At 46.5% G+C, this 22,846-nt stretch overlaps 1 protein-coding gene across 1 annotated transcript in view; it reads left to right on the top strand.

Annotated features, from left to right (window-relative positions):
- Positions 1-22,846, top strand: part of nbas (NBAS subunit of NRZ tethering complex) — a 91,221-nt gene that overhangs the window by 57,267 nt on the left and 11,108 nt on the right. The window contains exons 44-49 of the mRNA XM_057016293.1: positions 2,698-2,948; positions 4,994-5,334; positions 6,201-6,422; positions 7,990-8,180; positions 10,874-10,963; positions 11,138-11,321. Of these exons, the coding sequence (XP_056872273.1) occupies positions 2,698-2,948; positions 4,994-5,334; positions 6,201-6,422; positions 7,990-8,180; positions 10,874-10,963; positions 11,138-11,321 (1,279 nt within the window). The remainder of the gene's footprint in view (positions 1-2,697; positions 2,949-4,993; positions 5,335-6,200; positions 6,423-7,989; positions 8,181-10,873; positions 10,964-11,137; positions 11,322-22,846) is intronic.

The raw sequence follows: 22,846 nt of genomic DNA, 5'->3' as shown, positions 1-22,846 counted from the left end.
ACCTCATGTAGCATCAACTAGGCTCACCTCTGACCTTCAGTGGAGTTGCACCGTGACGTGCTGCGCTGGCATCAGAGATAACGGGAGGCGGTGATTTGGTTTGAGCGGGAAAGGTGGGGGGAGAGGATGGCAGGCCAGATAAAAAAGAAAAAGATGGATGATAATTAAGCCAGTCCCTGAGACAAGTCCTATTAACACAGAATGAACGATTTGGAGGAATCAATGAACTGCTAAACACAGTTGCCATCGAGTGTCCCTGCAGTATTCAGCAGCCCGTTAGGGACGCCAACGCCAGCCAGTGGGATATTTTAATAACGGCTATTAAGCAACTTGTTCACAAACACAAATGGTATTGATGGAGGACGCGGGAATCAACCGCTAATGGACTTCTGCTCAACTGTCCCCATCTATTTCACACCGTCGGGCTTTTAATAAAGTCTGGCCAAGTTACCGATCGGTACTTTTAATTGTGATGATTGGTTTGGCAATGGGGGAGGGGTGGAAAAGGTCAGAGAGATCTTCTTATGATGTGGATTCAGGTCTTCATGGCAGGAGCTGAGGGGAACCGAGGGGTAAATCGACGTTATTAATGTATTACATTCATATCGACGTGGCAGGAAGATGGATGGCTGATTTGTTGCGTCCCAGTCCTCCCAGTCCTCCCAGCAGCACATCCGCTGCACATCACAGCTTTTGATGAGCGCTAAACGCTCCTTTGTGGCGCCTCTTTTTTCCCCCTGACTCCATCCATTCAGAGGCATTTAGTCTAGGAGCCTAATGAGGAACTACCTGAGACACGGCTCTGAATCCTGCACCACCTCCCTCCAAACACTCTGCTGACCGCGGCAGGTAGAAACAGGCAAGACTCAAAATCAAATTTGCATTGCGCGTGGAGCCCCCACTTGATTTTTCCTGCCTCTGTGATTAGAATAATTCCAGCCTGTTACTGCGGGGCTGTGTGCAGGGAGTCCAAACACTATTTATGAAGACGGTTCAAATGAAATCCACATCATTTAAACTTACTTGGCTCGCTCGAGGCACCTGCCTTGTGGTATGCAAATGACATCAACTCCTAAAGAGCTGTCGTCCGCCCCACCACAGCAAGATCCCTTCACTCTCCCGACGCCCTCGGCTCATTTATTCCTTTTGCATGTTATGTGGATATGTTTATCCTTTCAGAATAATCGTTCACTGTTGATTCTTGCATGGCAGGTCATTTGTATGGCATTAACACGTTAATCTGAGATGCTCATTTTTATTATTGCGGGAAACACGTTCCTGTTTACAGCAATCGTGCAACAACAGCTGTGAAAGAACTATTTAGACATGATTCACGACACATTTGCACCAATGTTTTCTCATCTCTGGCCTAATGCCGAGGTGGAGATGCTTATCAAAGATGTTTCTTATTTGGATTCAGTGTTGGAGGGACTAGAGAGGACGGGGGACATGTGATATAGTGGATTAAAATCAGCTCTTTGTTCCTGAGTTAAAATGCAGAAAAAGGGGTCAGAAACAACTGATATTCCAGCCACATGAACTCAACAGGGGATTTTTGTTGTGAGAATGTGTGAAAATGCCACCGAGCACGCAGAAGCGGGCCTCTCCTCACGCTGGGGGAGAGAGAAGCCAAACAGCTTGTGTCACCGGGTGAAGAAGACAGAGGAGAGTTGACAGCTTTGCTTTGAAGGACGGTACCACCCTGCTGACATAAACACTGGGCACCCTTCAGAGTCCAGAGTTTTTATGGCAGGAAAACACGAAAAACGGTGCAATCCTCCTGCCGGGACAAGTTATTGTTTCACTTTCAGTTCTTCTCTGCGATCCCCATCACCCGGGCGCTAACGTGATTTATCAGTGGAACGTCGGGCCGCGTTGTTGAGTGGAGACGAGAGGAAACGTGACTGTTTACATCGATTTATTGTTCTGGTGACTGCAGTCGCGTCGCAAGCAGTTATTTACATTACTGAGCTGCCACGCCGCCGATTCCACCTGTATATTGTTTTATTAGCTTAACACTGGCCCAGCTCTGATGGGGCGCCCAGAGGAAGCACGGTCCGGTTTGATGCGGTTCTGTTCCAACAGATAAACAGCCTTGCTGTCACATCAGTGCTCTCTGATTGCTCCGCAGTCTCCAGCCTCTCCATTCTTCATGCGTTCCCTCGTTTAACCTCCACAGTCATGCGAAGGTTGTTTGTGTTTTGCGCGTTCCTTCTCGCATTTCATCTGCCAGGCGCGTTTTGGCACATATTTGCCACTCGCTGAGCGCTTGCCATTGATATTGGTTTTCGTTTTCTATAATTCATCCGTATTTTGCATGTTCTCATGACAGCATTCACCAAGTTCTTGAAAGTATTCTCAGCAGTGTGTGAAATCCTCATCATTCTTCTGGGAAACTGTGTCTTTGGTGATAAGCCTGCAGATCCTTTGTGCTGCCTTTGCACTGCGGTTGCAATACTGATTTGCCAGTCCCCAGTCAGCCTTCCAGTTTTGACTTTTTTCCCCCAGTTTTTTGGTCAGTTGTTCTCTCTCAGTCCTGCAGAGAAGCTTTTACTGCTGTTCTATTTACTACACCAGCTAATGTGAAAGCTATGCTTGTTTGTATTAAAAAACACTTTTGAATAATTAAGAGCATCAGAAATAATCAGTCACTTTCTCCTCCCTTTGTTCCCTTTCTTCCTTTTCCTTCTTCTCCAGTCTTTCCACCAAGGAAATTGAGTCCCGCAGCGAGTCTCTCGGTCTGTTTGACACTTTGAAGTTCGACCCTCAGGCATTTTACAGCCACATGACCAAGTACGTCCTCCCCAGCGTGGCGGGGACCGACCACAGCCGGCTGCTCTACTACTACACCTTGCTGGAGGCTGCAGGGTGCGAGCCCTACGTCACCACCGCCATCAAACCAGAGTCGCATGTCAAGCTACTTAAAAAGCTCCGAGCTGTCGCCGCCGGTAAGAGGGGTTATTTTCCTTTCTCAGAGTTCTGCGGCTGGGTTCTGTCTCCAACAACTCCTTGTCTAGGTTCTAGCATGTCACGGGATCAGTGGTGGTGTCACCTCTCCAGGAAGTTCTCTAAAGGTTAGCGTGTCAGGGTGTTTTCACAGCTCACTTTCTCCCTCTGTGCCCAATCCTGCCGCAGTGCCCACGGTGCTCTGATTCATTCCTCTTTGGTAAAATAGAGGACTTCTTTAAAAATCCCGCTAGTATTATGTTGATTTCATCCAGGGGGATAAAAAAAGTGAGCAGCTTTATAGATTAAAGGTCAACTGTTGCCTGCTTATTTCATCAGCATCATTTTTTTAGTAAATTAATCTCTGAGAATTCTCTGAAAACACTTTCTGTGGTTTGCCTCACATCCGCAACATCATCCATTTTGCTAAATAATTGGTTTCCAGGTGAGCACGTTGTCACTACTGTGTAATCACTATAAAATTACAGGGTGTTTGTTTGGGCATTTTGCAACAGCACAGTTTTATTTCATTTATTTGTTCTTTTAAAGTCCTGATTCCGCTTCATGTTTATCCCTTAGATGCTCCGTTCCGTTAGGGAAATGTAGCATCTTTGACCACGAATCAGCTCCCTCGATGGTCTGCTGAGGGCTGTAATCTCATATCCTTTTGAAGGATTAGAATCCAACCTCAGACCTGAAGCTTCAACAGACCGAGAACAAAGTCCCTCTTTCTTTCATCCGAACGGACGTGTGGTTGTCGAATTGCGACGGTTCGATGATTTTTCACAGGATGCCAGGTAGAGACTAAACAACGGGGGAGGGGTTTAACACGCTGTCACCCTAACAAGCGGAGGGAAACGCTAATCTACCTGGTGCTGGTTAGCACGTTTGCGGTGACAGCGACGTGTCCAGACAACAGCTGCAACGGTCTCGTGAGAAGAGCTGCAAACATCCACACACATCCCTGCAGAATTGGCATCCGGGCTGTTGTGGTGCCTTTAAGGGCCATCAGATTCCTGCGACACACACGCACACAAACAATGACCTAGATGCAGTCATGAAGAGACACTTGTGAGCTGTCTAGACCCGTGGAGGCAGGTGGTGGGTGTCCACTATTCATCACCGCTCAGACAGTAGCAGAATGTCTGAGTGGGCTCTCCCGAGGATGCGGCGAGATGCTCCTTATCAAGGAGGGGAGACAGGAAACAGGAGTGGGTGGAGCAGGGGACCGGCAGAGAGCATACATGTGTAAGTGCATGTAACTCTTATCTGCAGTTTAAGTGTCTGCCTGGGCCTATCTCTCCTTATTGAGTGTGTGGATTTTTTTTTGTGTGTGTGTGTGAGAGGAATTCCAAGCGGTGTGGACGGAGCCCTCCCCAATGGCAGACCAGTGTTAAATATTAAAGCGCAGCCAGGCCGCAGTGTTTCCACTATAATATGCCTGTCTATGCAGGAGACACTGGCTGGATCGTACACCTTTTGAACGCATACAGACATGAAGAGACGTCTGATTTGTGCTGAAAAGACATTGTTTGGGGTTTTGCACATTTGTAATATGACAAATTTCCAAAAAATCTTTCTGTCCAGTCTAAAACCAGACAAAAGAGTAGTGCTGTGTGAAAGATTAGCTTCTAATCCCTCCACACGGGGATGCTGGGGATGGGAGAATCTGTCATCAGGCCTTATTTTTCATTTTTCATCCCATATTAGACCCCCCCCTCCATCCCTCACTAATTAAAGGGCTGCAGTTACTGGAAACTATCACCCTGGGGGCTCCACCACAAAGTCATTTTCCCCTTCTTTGCTGCGCGCTATACGAGTTCAGCGTTGGATCCTCTGAAACCCTTTAAACATTCCAGGGGCACTTCTTCTGTTCTGTGGTGGCCAGTCAACACACGCTACCGCCACTGTTGTGTAAGAAGCCAAATGTGCGCTCATCTTCCTGCTGGCCAAACTCAGAGCTGATCTGAGTACGGTTCCATCTCTAGGAGGTGGGACAGGATGCCAGCACACAGATCAAGGCTAACAGGAGTCATGGGTGTTGCAGGTTTGGACTACCGGAAACTGACAGATGAGTCTTTGGACCCACTCGCCGCCCTTCAGCCGGTTTTGACCAGTCAGAACGTGTTGTCCATCTCCAAACTCGCTCATCGCCTCCCCGTGCCCGGTGGCGGGGACGCCACGGTGTCGGCCAGCGCGGTCCACGCAACCTGGCTGCAGAAGCTGTTTTGGAAAGGAGACCCCCAGTTGCTGAAAAGACCCCCACAGGGGGACCATGACTACATGCACGCGTACGACACCTGCGCCAAGTACCTGGACCGGCTGGCGCCCGCTGATGCTGTCCGGTTCTTGGACGACATCACCTTTTCTCCTGATGCAGCCAAACACGTAAGCCTGATTTTGAGCAGTTGCGTCTATGTTTTTGAAGATTTCCACCCGTAAATCTATATCTGATATTCCAGAATGATCGCCATTTATGAAAGCAAAAAGGTCTATAACCTCATCAATATGTTCCACCTATGCCGCAGTGCTCCTCTTTCTCTATTTTGTCTCATTCACCCTCTTTTCACTGCGATGAGGCTAATTGATCCCTCTGTACTTCAAAGGTAATTAAACTCCAATTCCCAGCAGGCATTTCTCCTCCCACTGTGCATGCAGATGACTTCTTGGAAACCCATCGTCTGAGCTGCCCCTAACCCTCCCTCCCCTTTTCCTCCCTTTTACAATCTCGTGCTAAACTCTGTTCTTTCTCATGAAGGAAAAACCTTTCATGACTGAACTCAAACGTCACCAATCAAGAGCCCAGCTAAAATGCTACATTAGCAAAAAGGGAAGGACAGCCATCAACATTCAATGCACTAAATTCAAAATTGTTCATGCAAACAGTTTAATTCAAAGCAAAAAATATTTTGCTAAGATTTGCTATTGGCCTTGTAGCGGGATTACCTTTTACAAATAATTCATTATAGATAGAAAACAGGTAAATGGGAGAGTAAAAGCTGGCTGAGCCAAAGGCTCTTCTTCCTGTCTGCTGAATTGAATCAATTACTTCAAGCTTCCAGAAATAATCTCTCACTTGCACTCAGGATGCACAGGAAGAGGCCAAACACATGCTGCTTTGGTTCGTCTGCTGGGGTTCTTTCGGGTTACATCTGAATCAAAATAAATCAGAATCTAAAAGCCTGAATCTCCCACGCTGTTCTCATGATTCTGTTTTCATCCCCCTGCCCCCCCCGTCCTCTGTATACCTCCAGCTGAGCACCCAGACGAGGTCGGAGGTGATAAAGAGAGCCACCAGAACCCTCCGCCAGCTTTGTGAGAAGAGCAAAAAAAGAGGCGACGGCAGCGGCGAGCAGGAAAGGACGGACCCAGCAGGGATGACTTTTGATGAGGCCATCGCACATCTGCAGCAATCACAGGCCCACCTGGACACCCTGAGCCATGCCTTCATTCAATCCCTTAAAGACGTCCAGCAGGTACCGCCAGTCTGCCAGACTCTGGAGCCATTCTCTGTAAAAGGGTGAAGTCTTCTTTGGTGCTGTAAATGATTAAGTGTGCACATGAAGCAGTGGATAAAATGTGGTTTATTGGGATTGTACAGCTGGTTCAACCACTCAGCGACTTCATTTCATTTAGGTTGTGCGTCCACCATTTTAGTTGATGGGAAGCTTGATGCTGCTTAGAAGCTGTAGGCAAAAGAACCCCTTTGTTTGGCAGAGACGGAGGTGGAGTGATGGCCCGATCATGTAAAATCAGTGTCTTTGGTCATGCACGTCCTCCCAACCAGGACAAAGTAGTCAGAACTCGTCCGGAGCACCGATCTGGTGTGATCAGGTCACTTAAAACACATGTTAAGACAAGATGATTGCAGCCTCTACATTCACACATTAAATCACCTACACCCTCTTTGTGTCACACACACACACACACACACACACACACACACACACACAGACACACACTCCGACATACCTGCAGGAAGAAATGATCTCCTTGGAGATAGATAAAAAGGATATAAGGAGCAAGAAAGGGCAGATGGGTACAGGAAGATAGATGGAAGGAGCCATGCAGGCTCTCTTTGGTCGTACTGCGCTCGTTCATCAAGTGCACACGAGGAGCTGCAGGAAATAAGAGCGGATCTTTGAGGAATCCTCCACAGGCGTGTTTACCTGTCAGAGGGCAGCAAATTAAACACTGCAGATATTGCCTGTAATACAAGGATGGAGCGTTTTGGTGCGCACCTTTCACTGTTCAGGGAGTAGCTGTGACAGATGCAACCACTGAACCTCCACACGTCCACCTGATACAGGCTCCAATAGTGGGAATCACTTCCTACGGAATGAAATCAACTCTCTATTGTGAGCTTTCATTCCAACGACAGTGGTGAGATCACTGAAGGGGGAACAGATCCCCCTTTAGTTTTTTAATCACAGTTCCTCCGATATTGTTTGCCGACTGTTTCATTACCAACGTCGCCAACGTGGACGTCCCAACCTCTAAACTCAGTAGCCGTTAGCAACTTAGCACGGAAGGAAAATAGAAAGCATAACGTGAAAATAAATTCAAAGGTCAGGATAAGAAAACCATCTGTCGGAAGTGCATCACACAAAATCTCATAAATGATCAAAAACCCTTCATTTGAAAGGACTATTTTACATATTAGCAAACATGTAGCGCGTGGTTAAAGCAAACACTGTTACCCTGCTCCCCACGCTTTAATATTCTATCAAGTCTCTGAACGCAACCAGAAATACTTTATACGGCATGAATACAAATATCCTGGAATGAATATTGCAAACATGAGAGGTGAAGGAGGGCACTCGGCCTGACTCCCAGCATTGATTGAACTGGACTCGGTGACATGAATGTCAATGTGACTCGGAGCCCAGGATGCATCATCGACAGTTTGCCCTTCACCCGACTTTGATATGATGCTACACTGTTTCTGATGTCCAAGTTTTCCTTCTCGGACCAGCAGCACCAGTCTCGGGTGTCCACTTGAGGCCGGTTCTTGTTGTAACACGCTTCATTTGGTCTTTTCAGAGTTACGTCCAACTTTATGACCTGTCTCGTTCGGAGCGGCTCAAGGTGCACGACTTGGCGGTCGCCATGGCTACTGACGGACAGCCTCTGGGGCACATCAGAGAGCTTCTGGGTGTTGCCGTTGGACCACTGGACCTGTCTGTGAAGACGGTGTTTGGTGACGCGGTGGAGAAGGTGGTGGCTGCACTCAGGTATCAGCTCAGTCCGTTATTTAATGCCATAAACCCCCTTTTTCTAATTCAGAAAGGAGCCTTTTCAGAGAGAATTTATTCGCTCCATAATTGTTTTCACAGTATTTCCTGCCATCTGCACTGTCTTCTGTGATATATTCCCATCAATGGAACCTTTTATCTGCTTTTGAACTTTCCAGAATGTGTTGATTGCCGCAGTGTTCACTGGACCTCGTGGCATTTGTGCACTAATTAGTGTTTTACACGAGTCCGAATCTGATTAGTTTTGTTCTCTGCGAGAGGTTATTGTGCACTTTGTAGTTTTTTCCCCTTTAGATTATGGACTGCTACCAGTCCAGGCTTTAATAGAACAAGGTCATTATCTGGGAAAGGTGGGTTTGTTTTCTTTTGCTCTGAGGAAAAGAAAAGCAACATTGCATAAACCGGGACGCTCTTGCCCTCGCATCCTGTGGAATTTTGAAAGTTGCTCAACCCAGTCTGCACTCTGGGCCGTGCTTTTCACGTCTACAGTGGGGAAATTAAAGAGTCTCTCCGATATGTGCTGCAGATCGTCCGACGTGATTCATTTTTCAGCGTGTACGCCTTTTGTGCATCCACCTGAAGAGGAGGTTTTTACCGTTGGATTTTATTTTAAGAAATGCCTCCAAGCTGCAGCTGAGCGTCACCTTCTGCTTGATCTCTGCTGCCTGTTATCTGAAAATAAAACTGCACATCGGTCCACTCTAAGCTCAGCGTGTTGGTGGGGAAAAACACCCTCAAAACAAATGACTGGAGTATTGAATTGCATTTCCAGTAACAGCCTGTGGGAGCTGGGCTTATTGGTGTCCTACCTCTCCCTCAAAAGGAAGAGAAGTGATTCACCCCGGTGTGTCTGCAGGGCTGCAGAAAAAGCCCGGCCGGCTTCGGCTCCTTCGATTCCGTCTATATTTTCCTCGCTTATCTTTTCCGGCGAACCAGCCAGAACAGCACCAGATACCAACGCACCATCTGACCGGCTTGATGAATGTGAGCTAATTGGATTGATGATATTCCTGCCTCATTTCCCTCCTCTTTATGGCTGCTCAATGGTGCATGGTGCAGATGGATGGAACCAACTTCCACACACACACACATCTTACCTAACTTCAATGGTCCCCACATCTCTCGCACACGACACACTGGGAGGAAGAGGTACACAAACTTTTGTGTATTCATTAGCTTCCCCAGATGCTCTCGCACATGAATCTCCATTTAGGCGTTCAAGTAGGGCACGGTGAGAGAGCCAGCGTGCACCACTGTGCCCCGGCAGGTTACGAATGAGCCGAGCGAGTCTCCTTTTTTGGCTCTCTCTGAGCTTTCAGACGGAGCGCGCAGGAGCCTCACACTAATAGCGATCTTTTGTAACTGTCGCAAGCACGCGTGCATGTCTTTGAAGAGCAAATGTACGAGACAAGTGGGAAAAGTAAAGGAAATGCTGCATCGTTTTTAGCTTGAGCTGCTGTGGGTGTGGGTGTGTGCGTGGGTTTGTGGCTCTGACCTGGTTTCAGAACACACTGACTTTGCATCTGGGATTAAAGAGGATGAAATTCCAGTGAAAGGCAACATCTAATTGAATTTCAGTTCCCATTTATGTTGCACCACTTAAAAATAAAAGTGGTGCTCTCGGCTCAGTTAATCAATTCCTAACTTACATTTCCCCTGCTGTCATTCATTCACTAGTATTTCTTCTGTTAATTTGAATTAACTTGCTGGATGTAATGAAGTTTTAACTGTATGTTTTTAAATTCCTCTGACTTACTTATTCACTAGCCTAATCTATATGGATTCTACTGACAATGAGGTAATTTGTGTTTAAAAGATTCTATTTAGCTACATAAGCAGCAGATTAAAGTAAAACTCAATCTGGTTCATAATGGTTTCCATATGTCCGTGACAATTGAGTTTGTTGGAGTCAGGTTTATTTATCCAGCATCTGTATACAGTTTACAGGTGCTTTTCCAGAGCCCTCCCTGACCCTCCCTGCTAATTCAGTCATTTTTCATGCACACCGTGAAAATTAGCATAGGGACATTATTATTAATTAACTTCTTCCCAACAGGAGTTAATGTTGCTCTTTTTTTAACATACTTCTGACATACACTTTGGCTAAAAAATGGAACATTCTTGGCAGTAGGAAACCTTTCAGAATCAAACTAAAAGTTGATCTGAAAGGTTTCCTACAGCCTGCTGCTACTTAGCAACATGCTAACAGAGGAATCGAGGGGATAACGGCCACGCAGGAGTTTACAGAACCCTGAAATAAAGCTCGACTACAGTTTTTACAGTATGTTGCCTGGCTGTGTGTGCATGTTCCTGTGCGTGTGCATTTTTTCCCCATCTGTCTTTGTGAGAAATAGTCTCTTGTACACACACACACACACACACATACTGCAGCACTGCCTACAGCCATACCACAAAAAAACACATTAACGACACTGCAGAAAAGATCCCATAATACCTTGTGAAGCTCATCAGATATTATGCACCATTAAAGCTGTCCGAATTTAACTGATTTGAAGGCGAAGCCTCTTTAATCAATGTTGGATTGTTTAATGATTTTGGGTTCTGTTGAGTTCACAGAGATGAGACGTTCATTTTGCCTCTGTCGCATCAGGCCCTGAAGACTTAATAACGTAACGTTTCCAGACCTAATTCAGCGGTTCGCTGTGTTTCAGGGGAGACCAAGATTCCCTGAGAAAATACCCAGAACCGTTGAAAGTGCTGGAGGGGATGGTCACCGCCGTGCACAACAATGTCCAGCTTGGGTCAGTCTCACACACAACACACACGCAGACATATGGAAATCTGAAAATACTGGAATAAAATCAGAGAAGAAGTTAGCAGACGACCTCTTACACGTCAGCCCACCTCCATCGCTCTGTTCGTCTCCCCGCACCTCCTCTGAGTGACGTCCCTCCGTCCGTCTCACCCTCCTGCAGAGACGGCACCGTGACCTCGGATGACCTCCTGTCTTGGCTGCATCCCTTCTGCGGCGACGCGGCGCTGCCCGTGCGGCCTCGCATCGACGTGCTGCAGATCCTGGAGAGCAACTTCAGCCTGCGTGACAGCGACGTCCGGCTCCTGCTGCTCTACAGGACTCAGGCGGTTCTCAAAGACAGAGAGGTGAGGGTGCAGACCTGATTTACAGGTGCTGGGACTCATTTGGAGTGTGTATTACAGATAAATCCCAAACTCTGTTAAAGGAGTACGAGACCTTGATGTCATCATTTCTCAAAAGCCGTAAACTTTGGTTGCTTGGTTAGTTTGTTATGGTGAAAATTAAAATCTAGATCTTGTTCCCTAAACAAGTCTGCCAGGTGAAAGTGAATTAGCAGTTCTTAATAATGCAAAGAGGCAGAATTGGGATCTTTCAAGGGCTTGAAAAGGCAGGAGAAGTCTTTTAAAAAAGTCTGGAAACCTAAATCGAGTGAGTAGATGCACAGCATCCTCTGCATCCTTGGTCACAGTCTGGAGCGTCTAGTGGTCGGCAGGTGCGTGCACGTCCTGCACGCTGGGCATATTTCAGCCTGGTAGAAAACAAAAGGGGGTTTATGTGGTAGAAGTGAAGATTTTTAAGTGCCTCCTCTCCTCTCCTCTCCTCTCCTCTCCTCTCCTCTCCTCTCCTCTCCCATCTCTCCTCTCCCATCTCTCCTCTCCTCTCCTCTCCTCTCCTCTCCTCTCCTCTCCTCTCCTCTCCTCCTCTCCTCTCCTATCTGCCCTCCTCTGACTGACTAATTAGCAGTCCGGGCTGGTTAATTAATGTGTAAATGTATGCGCTGAGCCGTGGGCCATTGTCGGTGTAGGTAGACAGGTGTGTGGGCTGGGACACTTTAACTAATTGGGTGCACTCTCGACATTTGGCAGGCTCTGATGAAACACACACACGGCCACTCTTAAGGGAGTGTACATCCAAGCGATCAGTTAATTAATCTTGTAAAAGATTGGGACTCATTTGAGATGGACTGCCTTTTCTTCCTCTTGTTTCTTTAAGGACAGTCTATTCAATTAGCTGCCTGCAGGCCAAATCCAGCCCATATAATGCCACGGATTACAAAAGCTGGTCCAGACTGTACAAAACAACCCATCCCTGTTTTAATTTTCAGCTTTGTAGTAGTATTTGCAATTACAGCATTATTGGGTCTGCTGATATTTAACCTCAGTAGATGATTCAGTGTGTTGGAGCAGAATTGCAGGTGTGTGTTTGACATATGCAGAGGCTGAAAATATAGTTGATTAGACACACACACATATTCAATGTTGTGGTTTCTCTCATCTTCCTTCTTTTTCTGTCACTGTGTGTTTTGCTCTCCTGACAAAAGCATCAGATTGACAATAACGACTGCAATCAAAGGCAGCTGCAGAGTAACCGCACACACACACACACACACACACACACACACACAGTTTGCAGCTTCACTCTCGCTGTGCAATCAGTGTATGATGCATCCACTCAAGACGTGCACACACACACCCACTGTCTGAGTGACTTAATTAGAAAAACAGCGAGATAAATGTAAAACAAGGTTGTTTGATCATAGAAATGATGCATGGTTTGGCTCTCGCTGTGTTAGTGCCAGTCTCTGATGTATCAACGTTAGCGTGCTCCTGGACTTCCTGCTCTTATCGCTTTACTCAGCATCAAGCCTTAAAAGAGCCAATTCAGGATCAGGAGGGCTGTCTATCTGCACAGTGTATCAGATATTGGTGTTGTCATCCTGTTTGCTGTAACATGGATTTCTCATCTCCAACCACAGATAACAATATAACCCATAATTCAACTTGCCCTAATTCCAGTCTAGTTGATGCAGCTCAAAGGTCACTCATCTACTCATCATGTTTGGTGGTTTTTGTTTTGCTGGGTGGGTGATGTTGCCATCTTCCACTTATTCAACACATAACAATCATTTTCTGGCAGAAAAGGCCTCACTTATGCTGCACCACACCTGGTTCTAATTGTCATTAGCCATGTAGGAAAAATAATTCAAATCCAGGCTAGTTCTTGGTTGCCAGAGTAACCGAGTGTTACCTGAAGTTGGAGTGCTTTCAGAAAAGATTCCCATTAGTAATGCATGTGTGACTGGAGACAAACGGCAGGATGTCAAATGACTGGACCCGCGTTATTCCTGCAGACGGCGTTTAACCTTTCGGTGTCCAGAGCGGGTCAGGCCGGGCCACATCAACGGAAAGGCCACTGCATGATTCAGAGCTGCTGTTCCACATTTACCCGGCAAAACAAACAGACGGGGGGGGGGTGATAATGGATCAGATGGACGAAGACTCGCATCCGGTCGATCGCATTGCAACAACATTTTCCCAATTTTTTATTTGCCTCTCACCCTCTGAGCACGGACACGGGCCTGGAAAGGGAGGTATTAATCAGAAATGCTGGCATTTCGGTGGGGGGAGAGGGGGTCGTTCTTACGGGGGTGGGGAGGGGAAGCTGCGGGTGGAGTTTATGGCTTCGGTTTGAATGATTAGTCATAAAAGGAGGGCGCCCAAATGTCACCAGCGTCGAGGCTGGATGCTCTGTTGTGTATGCACGTGCGGCCTGGGCGTCACCTTTACCAACATGTTAATGTCAGTGGTGGGGGTGGGGGTGAGGGGGGGTACGAGATGTGCACTGCTCACTGTCCTGTAGCTTTGATGCAATCAACCCCGCTCCAATGAAGTGTCTTCACACACAAAGCTGCCGAATGTTTTTTCCGCACATTTGCACGTGAAAAGCCGCCGCCCGTGCATCTCCGCGGATCATTTGCCGTGGAACATTGTTTCCATGTTGAGATGTTTGGCCTCGGAGTCCATCCAATATGGATGAAGCGAGCTGAGGCCAGCCAGGCTGTGACGGGCGCGCCTCCGCTCTGCTACTAACACAGCCTCTGGAGGTCATTTTTATTGCTTCTCATTTCATTTTCCCTGACATCTGAAAAACCACGCAGAATTTATTTCTCACAGGCCTTTTTTTCCCTCTGGCCACTTTTTAAATGCACAGTCAAAACTATCCTGCACAGCTTCTGTGCATTATTCCAAGGAAAGGGAGCAGAAATGAGCTTCTCTGTCAGTGTAAAACCCTCTGCAGTGTGCTAGCGCGGGATCTTCTGGGCACCATTTGCAGATCATTCCTGACAGGAAGTCAGGATAACAGTGTATAAGAGACGAGCGCTCGCTGTTTACTTTTAATTAACTGAATCAGAAGTCGGGGTAGGCAGTGGCCGAGGTCACGGACAGAAGAAATTAGGTGGCGAGGAGTTGTTTGATGGAGGTGAACGAGTTTGGGGGGAGAGAGAGGAAGAGATTAAAGGAAGCTGAATAATAAACCAGATGGGGTAAGCCATCATATAGCCACACCCATCTGCTGCAGGTCAGGGGTCATGGCCCGGCTGTTATCCTCTTGTTTTGCCAGGTCTAATGCATCCCCAGCAGCTCCTTCAGATTTCTTTATTTATTCTCCCCGTTGGAGGGAGCCAGGAGAGAGGAGCGCAACGCTTTGTCATCTCAGCAGGATCGCTGATGATCCAGTCAAAGAAACACCTCAGAGGAGGTGTCGCAATCAAATAAACAAAAGGAGATGGATGCGGAGAAAAGAGCCCAAGGACAGTTGGGCTGTAGCTGTGGGAAAAGATGGAGGATGGGCGCACCATTATCTCTCTTAGCGTATTGCTGTGGTACCAGGTGAAGGCTTTACCTTATCGGCTGTGCAAGTTTGCGTCCGGGTTTAAGCGGCGACCTCGCCATTCAAATCCTGCCGCGCATTAACTGCGTACAATTTGAAGCAATTAAATGATACTCATCTTTAGTAATTACATGTATCCGCATGTCAGACCATCACGGTTTTTTTTTGGTCATGTCTTTGCATCTCCTCGGCCTCCGTCGCATCGTAAATATTCATCAGGCGTCACGCGCATGCATGATTTAGGAGAGCAGATGGGTTTAATATTAAAATGTGCTGTAAAAGCTGCTTATGTGCGCCGTCACGTTGACATCTGCACGTCAAGATGTTTTTAAGCTACAAGCTTGTTCTTTCCTCCTAACCTTGATCATCTGCTCCTTTCAGACTTCAGACTCTGTTGTTTTTATTATTTTGTTCCTCTCTTATCTTCCTCGTTCTCCTCTCTGGAGGTGCGTTCCAGCCTGTATTCTCCGTGGCTGTGTTGGATACTGTAGATCTAGCCCAGACTTCAGGGAGCTGTTGGAGCCGCTGTGTGTGTTTGTCACAGCAGCCACCCTGTCACGTCGTTTACATTCCCCGTCTGTAGGGTTTGTTTATTCTCTCTGGGCGTGTGTGTGGTTAGCTTTGCTCTAAAGTTCGCTTCCTGTGTTTAATTCCATGATGTGCACTTTGAGGCGTGATGAGCTTCCCAAGCCCCCGGGCTGCCACAGAGGCTCTACCCTTCAGGTGATTGCCTCTCTTTGCTCTCATTTTGCCTGGAACTTTCTCTCTGATCGTCCCTGGCATTGCTCAGTCTCTCTCCTGCTTGTGAAGTGTGTGACCTCTGCAACTTTATTCCGCCGGTCGCCTGGGACGCGAGTCGGAGCGGTCCATGAATATTGATGAGCTCATTCGGATCGCACTCTGTAAAGGCCAAGCGCGAAACCCTCTGGATCCCTCGGCTCCGACCGTCGCTCCCAGACCGACGCGCTGACACCCGCCGTCATCGCTCCTCTCTCCCGCTCGCAGGTCAGGGACCGAGATAATTGCGGCATAACGGAGAAGATCATCGGACTGCATTTGTTGATGAGGGCAAAAGTTCACCGGCACAGGAAAGATGCACCTTTGCCTCAGTTTAGACAGAACACTTAAGCCTGATTAGATTACCAGGTTAAAGAGCTGGTTGTGTTGTTGTATCACCACAAAACAACCGTCTAATCAAACCCAATAGCTCTCTTAATTAATGGCTTTTATTTGTCTGCAGTCTTGATTAGCTTTAAGCGAGTGGTGTCCTTCTGCAGAAACCTCTTCCTGTAAACACCAGCGCCGTATATTCAGCTTCCGCCTGAGGTATATCGTGAATTTGTAAACATGTTGAGTCATTTTTGCTATTCTAAAGTTGTGGTTTAAGGAATGAGCTACCGGGGGACAACGTCTGATAACTTTATACCTACACGGCCGTCTCTTTATCCATAGCTACCAGCAGCAAACTGTACCCCCTCCTGATGGAGGGTATATGCTGACATCCTGGTAGGAAGAGAGTCAAACTTCAACATTGTTCACCTGGAGCTCCTGTATTTGGGATTAGTCCTGTTGCCATTTTGACACCATTTCCAGGTTCATTCCTGAGAAAAACAGGTGAAATGAAGCTGAGCAGTGTAGGATTTCTCACAGTTGGCTCGTTGAGATCGGCAGGATTAGCCAATCAAGTGACAAAATCTGTTGTTAGTTTTAAGAACAGTAGTTTTTTCCCTCTGCATTTAGTGTTTTATCTTCCCATTATTTATGTTTTTGTCATTTTTTAGCACCCATTGCTTCAGATTAACAGTCAGTGGGCTAAAAGTGGTTTAAAACACATCTAGTTGGAACGTTAATAAGGTCACTTCTTGAGGACAGAAACATTAAAGACAGTGAATTTGTGTTTCTAAATACTAAAACATGTGATGCACATGGATTTTTTTGATTGAACGTTTTTCCATGTTAACTACGTGTTTTTCCTTTAGACTGCACTAACTACCACCTCCTAGTGGTCTGGAGAGTTATTGCCTGTGTGGATACACACGCAGCCGTAATCAGCCTGTATTTTACCCAGATGTAGCCTGAGTCCGTCTCATTTAACTTAACAACCTGACATCAGTAATATTTAGACTCATCCATTTCCAGCTGATGATATTTAATAAAAAAAACCCGTCCCTCAGTCCGCCCATTCATTTGATAGAATGGTGGAATTGATTTCATGCCACCGCCATAATTGGCGGGGCTAATATGACGGGACGCATCACAACTGGGAGGCTGATGATTTCCCAGGCTGCTGTGGTGATGCAGTACCAGTGTTAACTTTTCTCTCAAGGCAGGAGGGGCCATTGTTGTCAGATGTCCACGTACGCTCCTCTTCCACACTTGTGATGATGAATTGCAAGGACGAGAGAGTCGACGCTCTTGTCTCTCTGATGTTGACAGGGTGGGATTGTGGAAATAAACCGTCCACTTGTGCAGGACCACAGCACGGATATAAGCGGTGGGCCATCATGTTGGGACAAAACTGTATTAAATTTTGGGAAGCGGGTTCCTGAATGCCTCATAACTCCTCTGTAAACGCGTTCATTAATAAAACCTTTCTGTTTTATTCCTTTTACCATATTTCAGCACCATAACCTTGCAGCTGATTGTTCTGTAGCGATCGAACCCTTAATTGTTCTGAACGTTCCCACAGGCCTCCAGCTGTCTATATGCTATAGATTCCAGCTGCTGCAGTTTAATTGTCTGTTCGTATTGGTTTTTCCTTACACATCACATAAGAAATAGGCTATTTTTTAGTATATTACGATGATGCAAAGGCCTGAAGCTGCTTTACTCGATTTCTTTCTGAATGGAAATATTTCCTCCGCTGTTAAAAGTTATGACATAAATGTGTGCCTACGTTGGTTTGTAGTGGCGATCTTTTGATCTGTCAGGTGAGTAATATTTGCAGTTTAGCCCCAGTGAAAGGCCCTAAAAACCAACCGCATTCGCTCCTGGTTTATTTGCACTGTTGCATTCAAATCATTCAAAGAGAACAGTTTATCACGCAGCAACCAAAGTATACTTCTGAAACATGGCACCGCGTGGCCTTCTGTGCCTCCTTCAGCCGCCACCGTCCATTGGCAACTACAGCCGGGGGGCATTCTGCCAGGGCGGACAGAGTCTCTGCTTCCTGTTCTCAGATGAATTTATGAAGGAATTTATCGGCGGCAAAAGTTCAAGCGGTAATAAATACAGAAGTTAAGACAAACTTCACCCCACTGTAGTTAATGTTGCATAAGTGCTGCGAGATAGTCCTCCCAGCTTATTATGAATAATTGAGCTGTCTCAACAGTCCTAGGCTGGATGCTATATATTTAATTTCTAATCCAACGTGTTGATTTTGATTGATTGCTGTGCGGCATATGTATGAAATGCAAGCCGGAATGATCAATTGCTTTAATCTTTTAAGTTGTGCCTGACGGACGGGCTCCTAGCTCGACGCTAATCCATTAAGTCTCCGCGACTACATAAACAATGGCCTCGCACCTTAAATAAGTAAATATGGCTGTTTTTAAATATCCTAATGACAGTAATTTATGAACGGTTAGTCCTTGTTAATGGTCTGATGATGGAACCTCTCGGTCATTCCATTTATTTGCGTAAAAACTAGATTTGGTCGTAGTTTCACCTCCTTTGTGATAGATACATAATTTTGATTTTGATTTATTTCCCGTGACGCATCAAACGTGTAAGAAAGAATCAAAACTGGCTGCTGTTTTGCCAGCTGCCACTGTTGGTAATGAAAAGTGAAAACGATTTTCCCCTTTTCCGGTTATTAACTGTCACATCTAATGGCCGTTAATAAATTCATAATTGTGTTTATTTGTGTTGACACTTAAATATTAGCTCCTGCCAAAGGATGGTTCGTCTTACGAGTGGGATGGAATATGCAAATGTTGACACTTTAATCCTTGTTTTCTCATTCGGCAGCTTAATGGTATCATGCTCCAACTGCTTGAAATGTAAATTGGAATTTGGAGTGAATATAATGTACACAGAAGCTGATAGATTATTAATATTATTATTATTCCTCCATCTGGATGTTTTGGGGGGGGGGGTCAAAGGTCACGGACGCGTCAGTTTTAGGCCTAAATAGATAAAAATGTGTTGTCTCCTACTTCGGAGGAGCTTTTAAAGTCGGCACAGGTCCGTCCGACATGGTTCCAGGATGGAGATTGTGGCTCGTAGCTGCGTGTGGTTGGTTTCACACCTGTGAATAGCAGCCACATGCTAACAGCGGTGCCCCAGCGTCGCTCCGGTGAGGCTTCATCGAACGCGGAGCCTTTTTCCTTCCTTCTGCCAGTATAAACCCATCCACGGCGTTACCGTCAACTGTCGCCTGCACCTTGAAAGAAGTTAGACTTAAAAGTCTCCAGTGGAGCCCTTTCATGTTTGAATATTTATTTGCGAGGACTTCATTCCTTCAGGAAATGATGGCGACATATGGAGGAAATAATTTCACAGGTCTTTATTGAAGGTCCTTCAGGGGCATTTAAGCGATGGTTTTTGCCTCATCTGTGGGTCTGTTTGCCCAGGGGTGCCTGTGAGTGTGTGTGTTCCTGTGTCCTTCCAATAGTTATTGTCCGATAGCTTTACTTGTATATTCCACTCTTTATCACTCTCCCTTTATCTCACAGGCACAAACTCACTTACACACTCAAACGTAAATTTTTATCCTCTCATCGATATAATGAGTTGCCCAGCCCTTTGCCCTTAAAACAACCACCACAACAATCAGCCTCACACCAGCCTAAACCAAACCCACCCAACCCATCCACTGCTCATCACAGACGGATTCTAACCTCGACCTTGAAACCAAGCTTTAACCCTCTAACAGCCCTTTGCATTCAGGAGGAGCAGCATGCCATCACTTCCCCAAAAAAGGGGGAAGAATTTCTGCTTCTGGTCCTCACTTTGTAATGTGTACAAGAACGTACATACATGCACACACAAGGCGACCTTTTATCTTTTCCTATAAACCCTTTTGTGAGTGGGTTCTTACAGGTTTCTGCTCTATTAACTCCCATTGTCACATTCCATCTCTCTCTCTCATTGTTTTATTTTCATATGCTGATTGCTGGGTCTGGCAGCATTGCGGCTTTTAATCTGCTTAAAAACGTCAGTTTAAGTTGTTTTTCACCGACCAGCTCGTTCATCAGAGCACGCGCGACTTTTACCGGTGCAGCTGACAAAAACGGTAAAAAGTGTGACTTTCCAGCCTTCAGGGTAGGAAAAAGAGCCCTCCTATTGCTTTCAGATACATTTATGAACAAATCGCAGCATTTGGTAAAATGTAATAAACATTTTAGAGCATCGCTGCTACCCACAATCCCCCACCTCCTCGGATGTTTTCACTTTATCCCGCGTTAAAACCTAAAAGCTTGTCAAAAAGCAATAATGTGGCTGCCGGTATCCTGCAGTTGTCATGTTTCATTTACTTCAGCCTCCACTTCATTCCTCTGCTTTCTTCTCGTTTTCCTGCCCCACGTATCGTTTCGTTAAGAGCGCCGTTTCCTGCAGTCACAGTGGGCGAGCTTGTAGCGTGTGGTCGGCATAATTTAACAACAGAGACTTTTGTGCCAGCCCAGTCAAAAAAAGAGGTTCTGAAGCCTGAAATTAAAGCCGGTGTGAGTTGGCATCTTTTTACTGTGTGTGTGTGTGTGTGTGTGTGTGTGTGTGTGTGTGTGTGTGTGTGTGTGTGTGTGTGTGTGTGTGTGTTTCTCTTTCTACTTTTCTTTAAAACTTTATTCTTTTCCATGCTAACAATTGCTGAGTAAATACAAATATTTTTCTAATCGAATGGAATCGAATTAAAACTCATTAGGAGTAGTTTTACACTCGAGAGTTCAAAAGGAATATTAATCTAGTTTTAAATCATTCTAAGGTTCATGACGCTTTATGGCCTTTAAAAGCACACAATAATTATATTTAATCTAACTTCAAAGCCGCAAGATCGGAAAAAAATCTTCCCACCACTTGACACTTGTTTTAGCAACAATGTTTTTCATTTCTTTGATTCATAATGAAAATGTTTCTTCGCAAGTAACCTTAAAGGTCACCGAGATAATGATACAGCCTCATTATTTTAAGACGAGGAGGGAACATTCGAAGGAAGCAGGTGATAAACGTGGGTTTTAGTTCAGGAGTGAGCATTAATGTACAGTAGGAGCTGCTCTTACAAGACTCGTGTGTGTGTGTGTGTGTGTGTGTGTGTGTGTGTGTGTGTGTGTGTGTGTTTACTTTTAGACCCTTGGGATGCAGTGACCTAATAAGAATCAGTATCTGTAACACAAGTGAGTCAGTAAGACAGAAAAGTTTGTCTGTTGTTCCAACAGTTGCTTTATTTAATGCTTCTAACCTTTGTCTAAACTCATTTTCTGCTCCACCCCCCCGGATCGGGGGGGTTCCTACACAAGGGTCCCCTCCTCTGTCAGTTATTAATATCAGCCGTTATTTCTAAATTACTGTCTCAACGCCTCAGATGTCTCAGATCCAGAAGTACAGGACACTTAATGAGGGGAATGATCCGACGCAGAGGCCCCATCGGAGGCTCTGTTGTGTTGTCGTGGGGGGGGGGGGGGGGGGGGCAGCGGCGCGTCGGTGCTTTAAAATTGTCGGTTCAGTCAATCATTAAACTGTCAATATGCCAGACGGACGACAAACACGTCTCATTTAACGTCCATTCAGATGATAAAAAGGAGAGAACTTTAACAGCTGCTGGATTGATCGCTATTTAACGCTACTGACGTAGCAACCGTTGCTATGGTATCATGCAGACTAGCATAGAGACTTTAAGCGTTACGGTTTCTACATTTACTGAAAACTACAGATTTTTTTGTTGATGTTTGATTGTGTCAGAATCAACAACTGATCTCAGCCAAAACCCCATTTTATTAGGTAGAACTGTCTCAGAAACGGTTGGACCTCCTGCGGCTCCAGAACTGCCGTAATTATTCGTGGCATACGTTCCGCCTGGAGGTGGGAACATTCCTCGGATTTATGGTCCATATGGACATAGTAGCATCGCGCTGTTGCTGCACATCTGTGATGTGAACCTCTCGTTCCACCGCGTCCCAGCGGTGCTCAACAGGTTTGAGATCTGGAGACACTGGAGGGTAAACTTGTCATGGTCCAGAAACCACTCTCCTCCCACTCTCCTCCCACTCTCCTCCCACTCTCCTCCCACTCTCCTCCCACTCTCCTCCCACTCTCCTCTCACTCTCCTCCTCTCACTCTCCTCCCACTCTCTCTCCTCCCACTCTCTCCTCCCACTCTCCTCCCACTCTCCTCTCACTCTCCTCCACTCTCCTCCCACTCTCCTCTCACTCTCCTCTCACTCTCCTCTCACTCTCTCCCACTCTCCTCCCCTCTCCTCCCACTCTCCTCCCACTCTCCTCCCACTCCTCCTCCCACTCTCCTCCCACTCTCCTCTCACTCTCCTCTCACTCTCCTCTCACTCTCCTCCCACTCTCCTCCTCCCACTCTCCTCCCACTCTCCTCTCACTCTCCTCCCACTCTCCTCCCCTCTCCTCCCCTCTCCTCTCACTCTCCTCCCCTCTCCTCTCACTCTCCTCTCACTCTCCTCTCACTCTCCTCTCACTCTCTTCCCACTCTCCTCCCACTCTCCTCCCACTCTCCTCTCACTCTCCTCCCACTCTCCTCCACTCTCCTCTCACTCTCCTCTCACTCTCCTCCTCTCACTCTCTTCCCACTCTCCTCCCACTCTCCTCACTCTCCTCTCACTCTCCTCTCCTCCCACTCTCCTCCCACTCTCCTCCCACTCTCCTCTCACTCTCCTCCCACTCTCCTCCCACTCTCCTCCCACTCTCCTCTCCACTCTCCTCTCACTCTCCTCCCACTCTCCTCTCCTCTCCTCCCACTCTCCTCCCACTCTCCTCTCCACTCTCCTCTCCTCTCTCCTCCCACTCTCCTCTCACTC

This window comes from Takifugu flavidus, chromosome 19 (genome assembly GCF_003711565.1).
Source record: "Takifugu flavidus isolate HTHZ2018 chromosome 19, ASM371156v2, whole genome shotgun sequence".
Lineage (NCBI taxonomy): Eukaryota > Metazoa > Chordata > Actinopteri > Tetraodontiformes > Tetraodontidae > Takifugu > Takifugu flavidus.
This window is presented reverse-complemented; position numbering and strand designations above follow the sequence as displayed.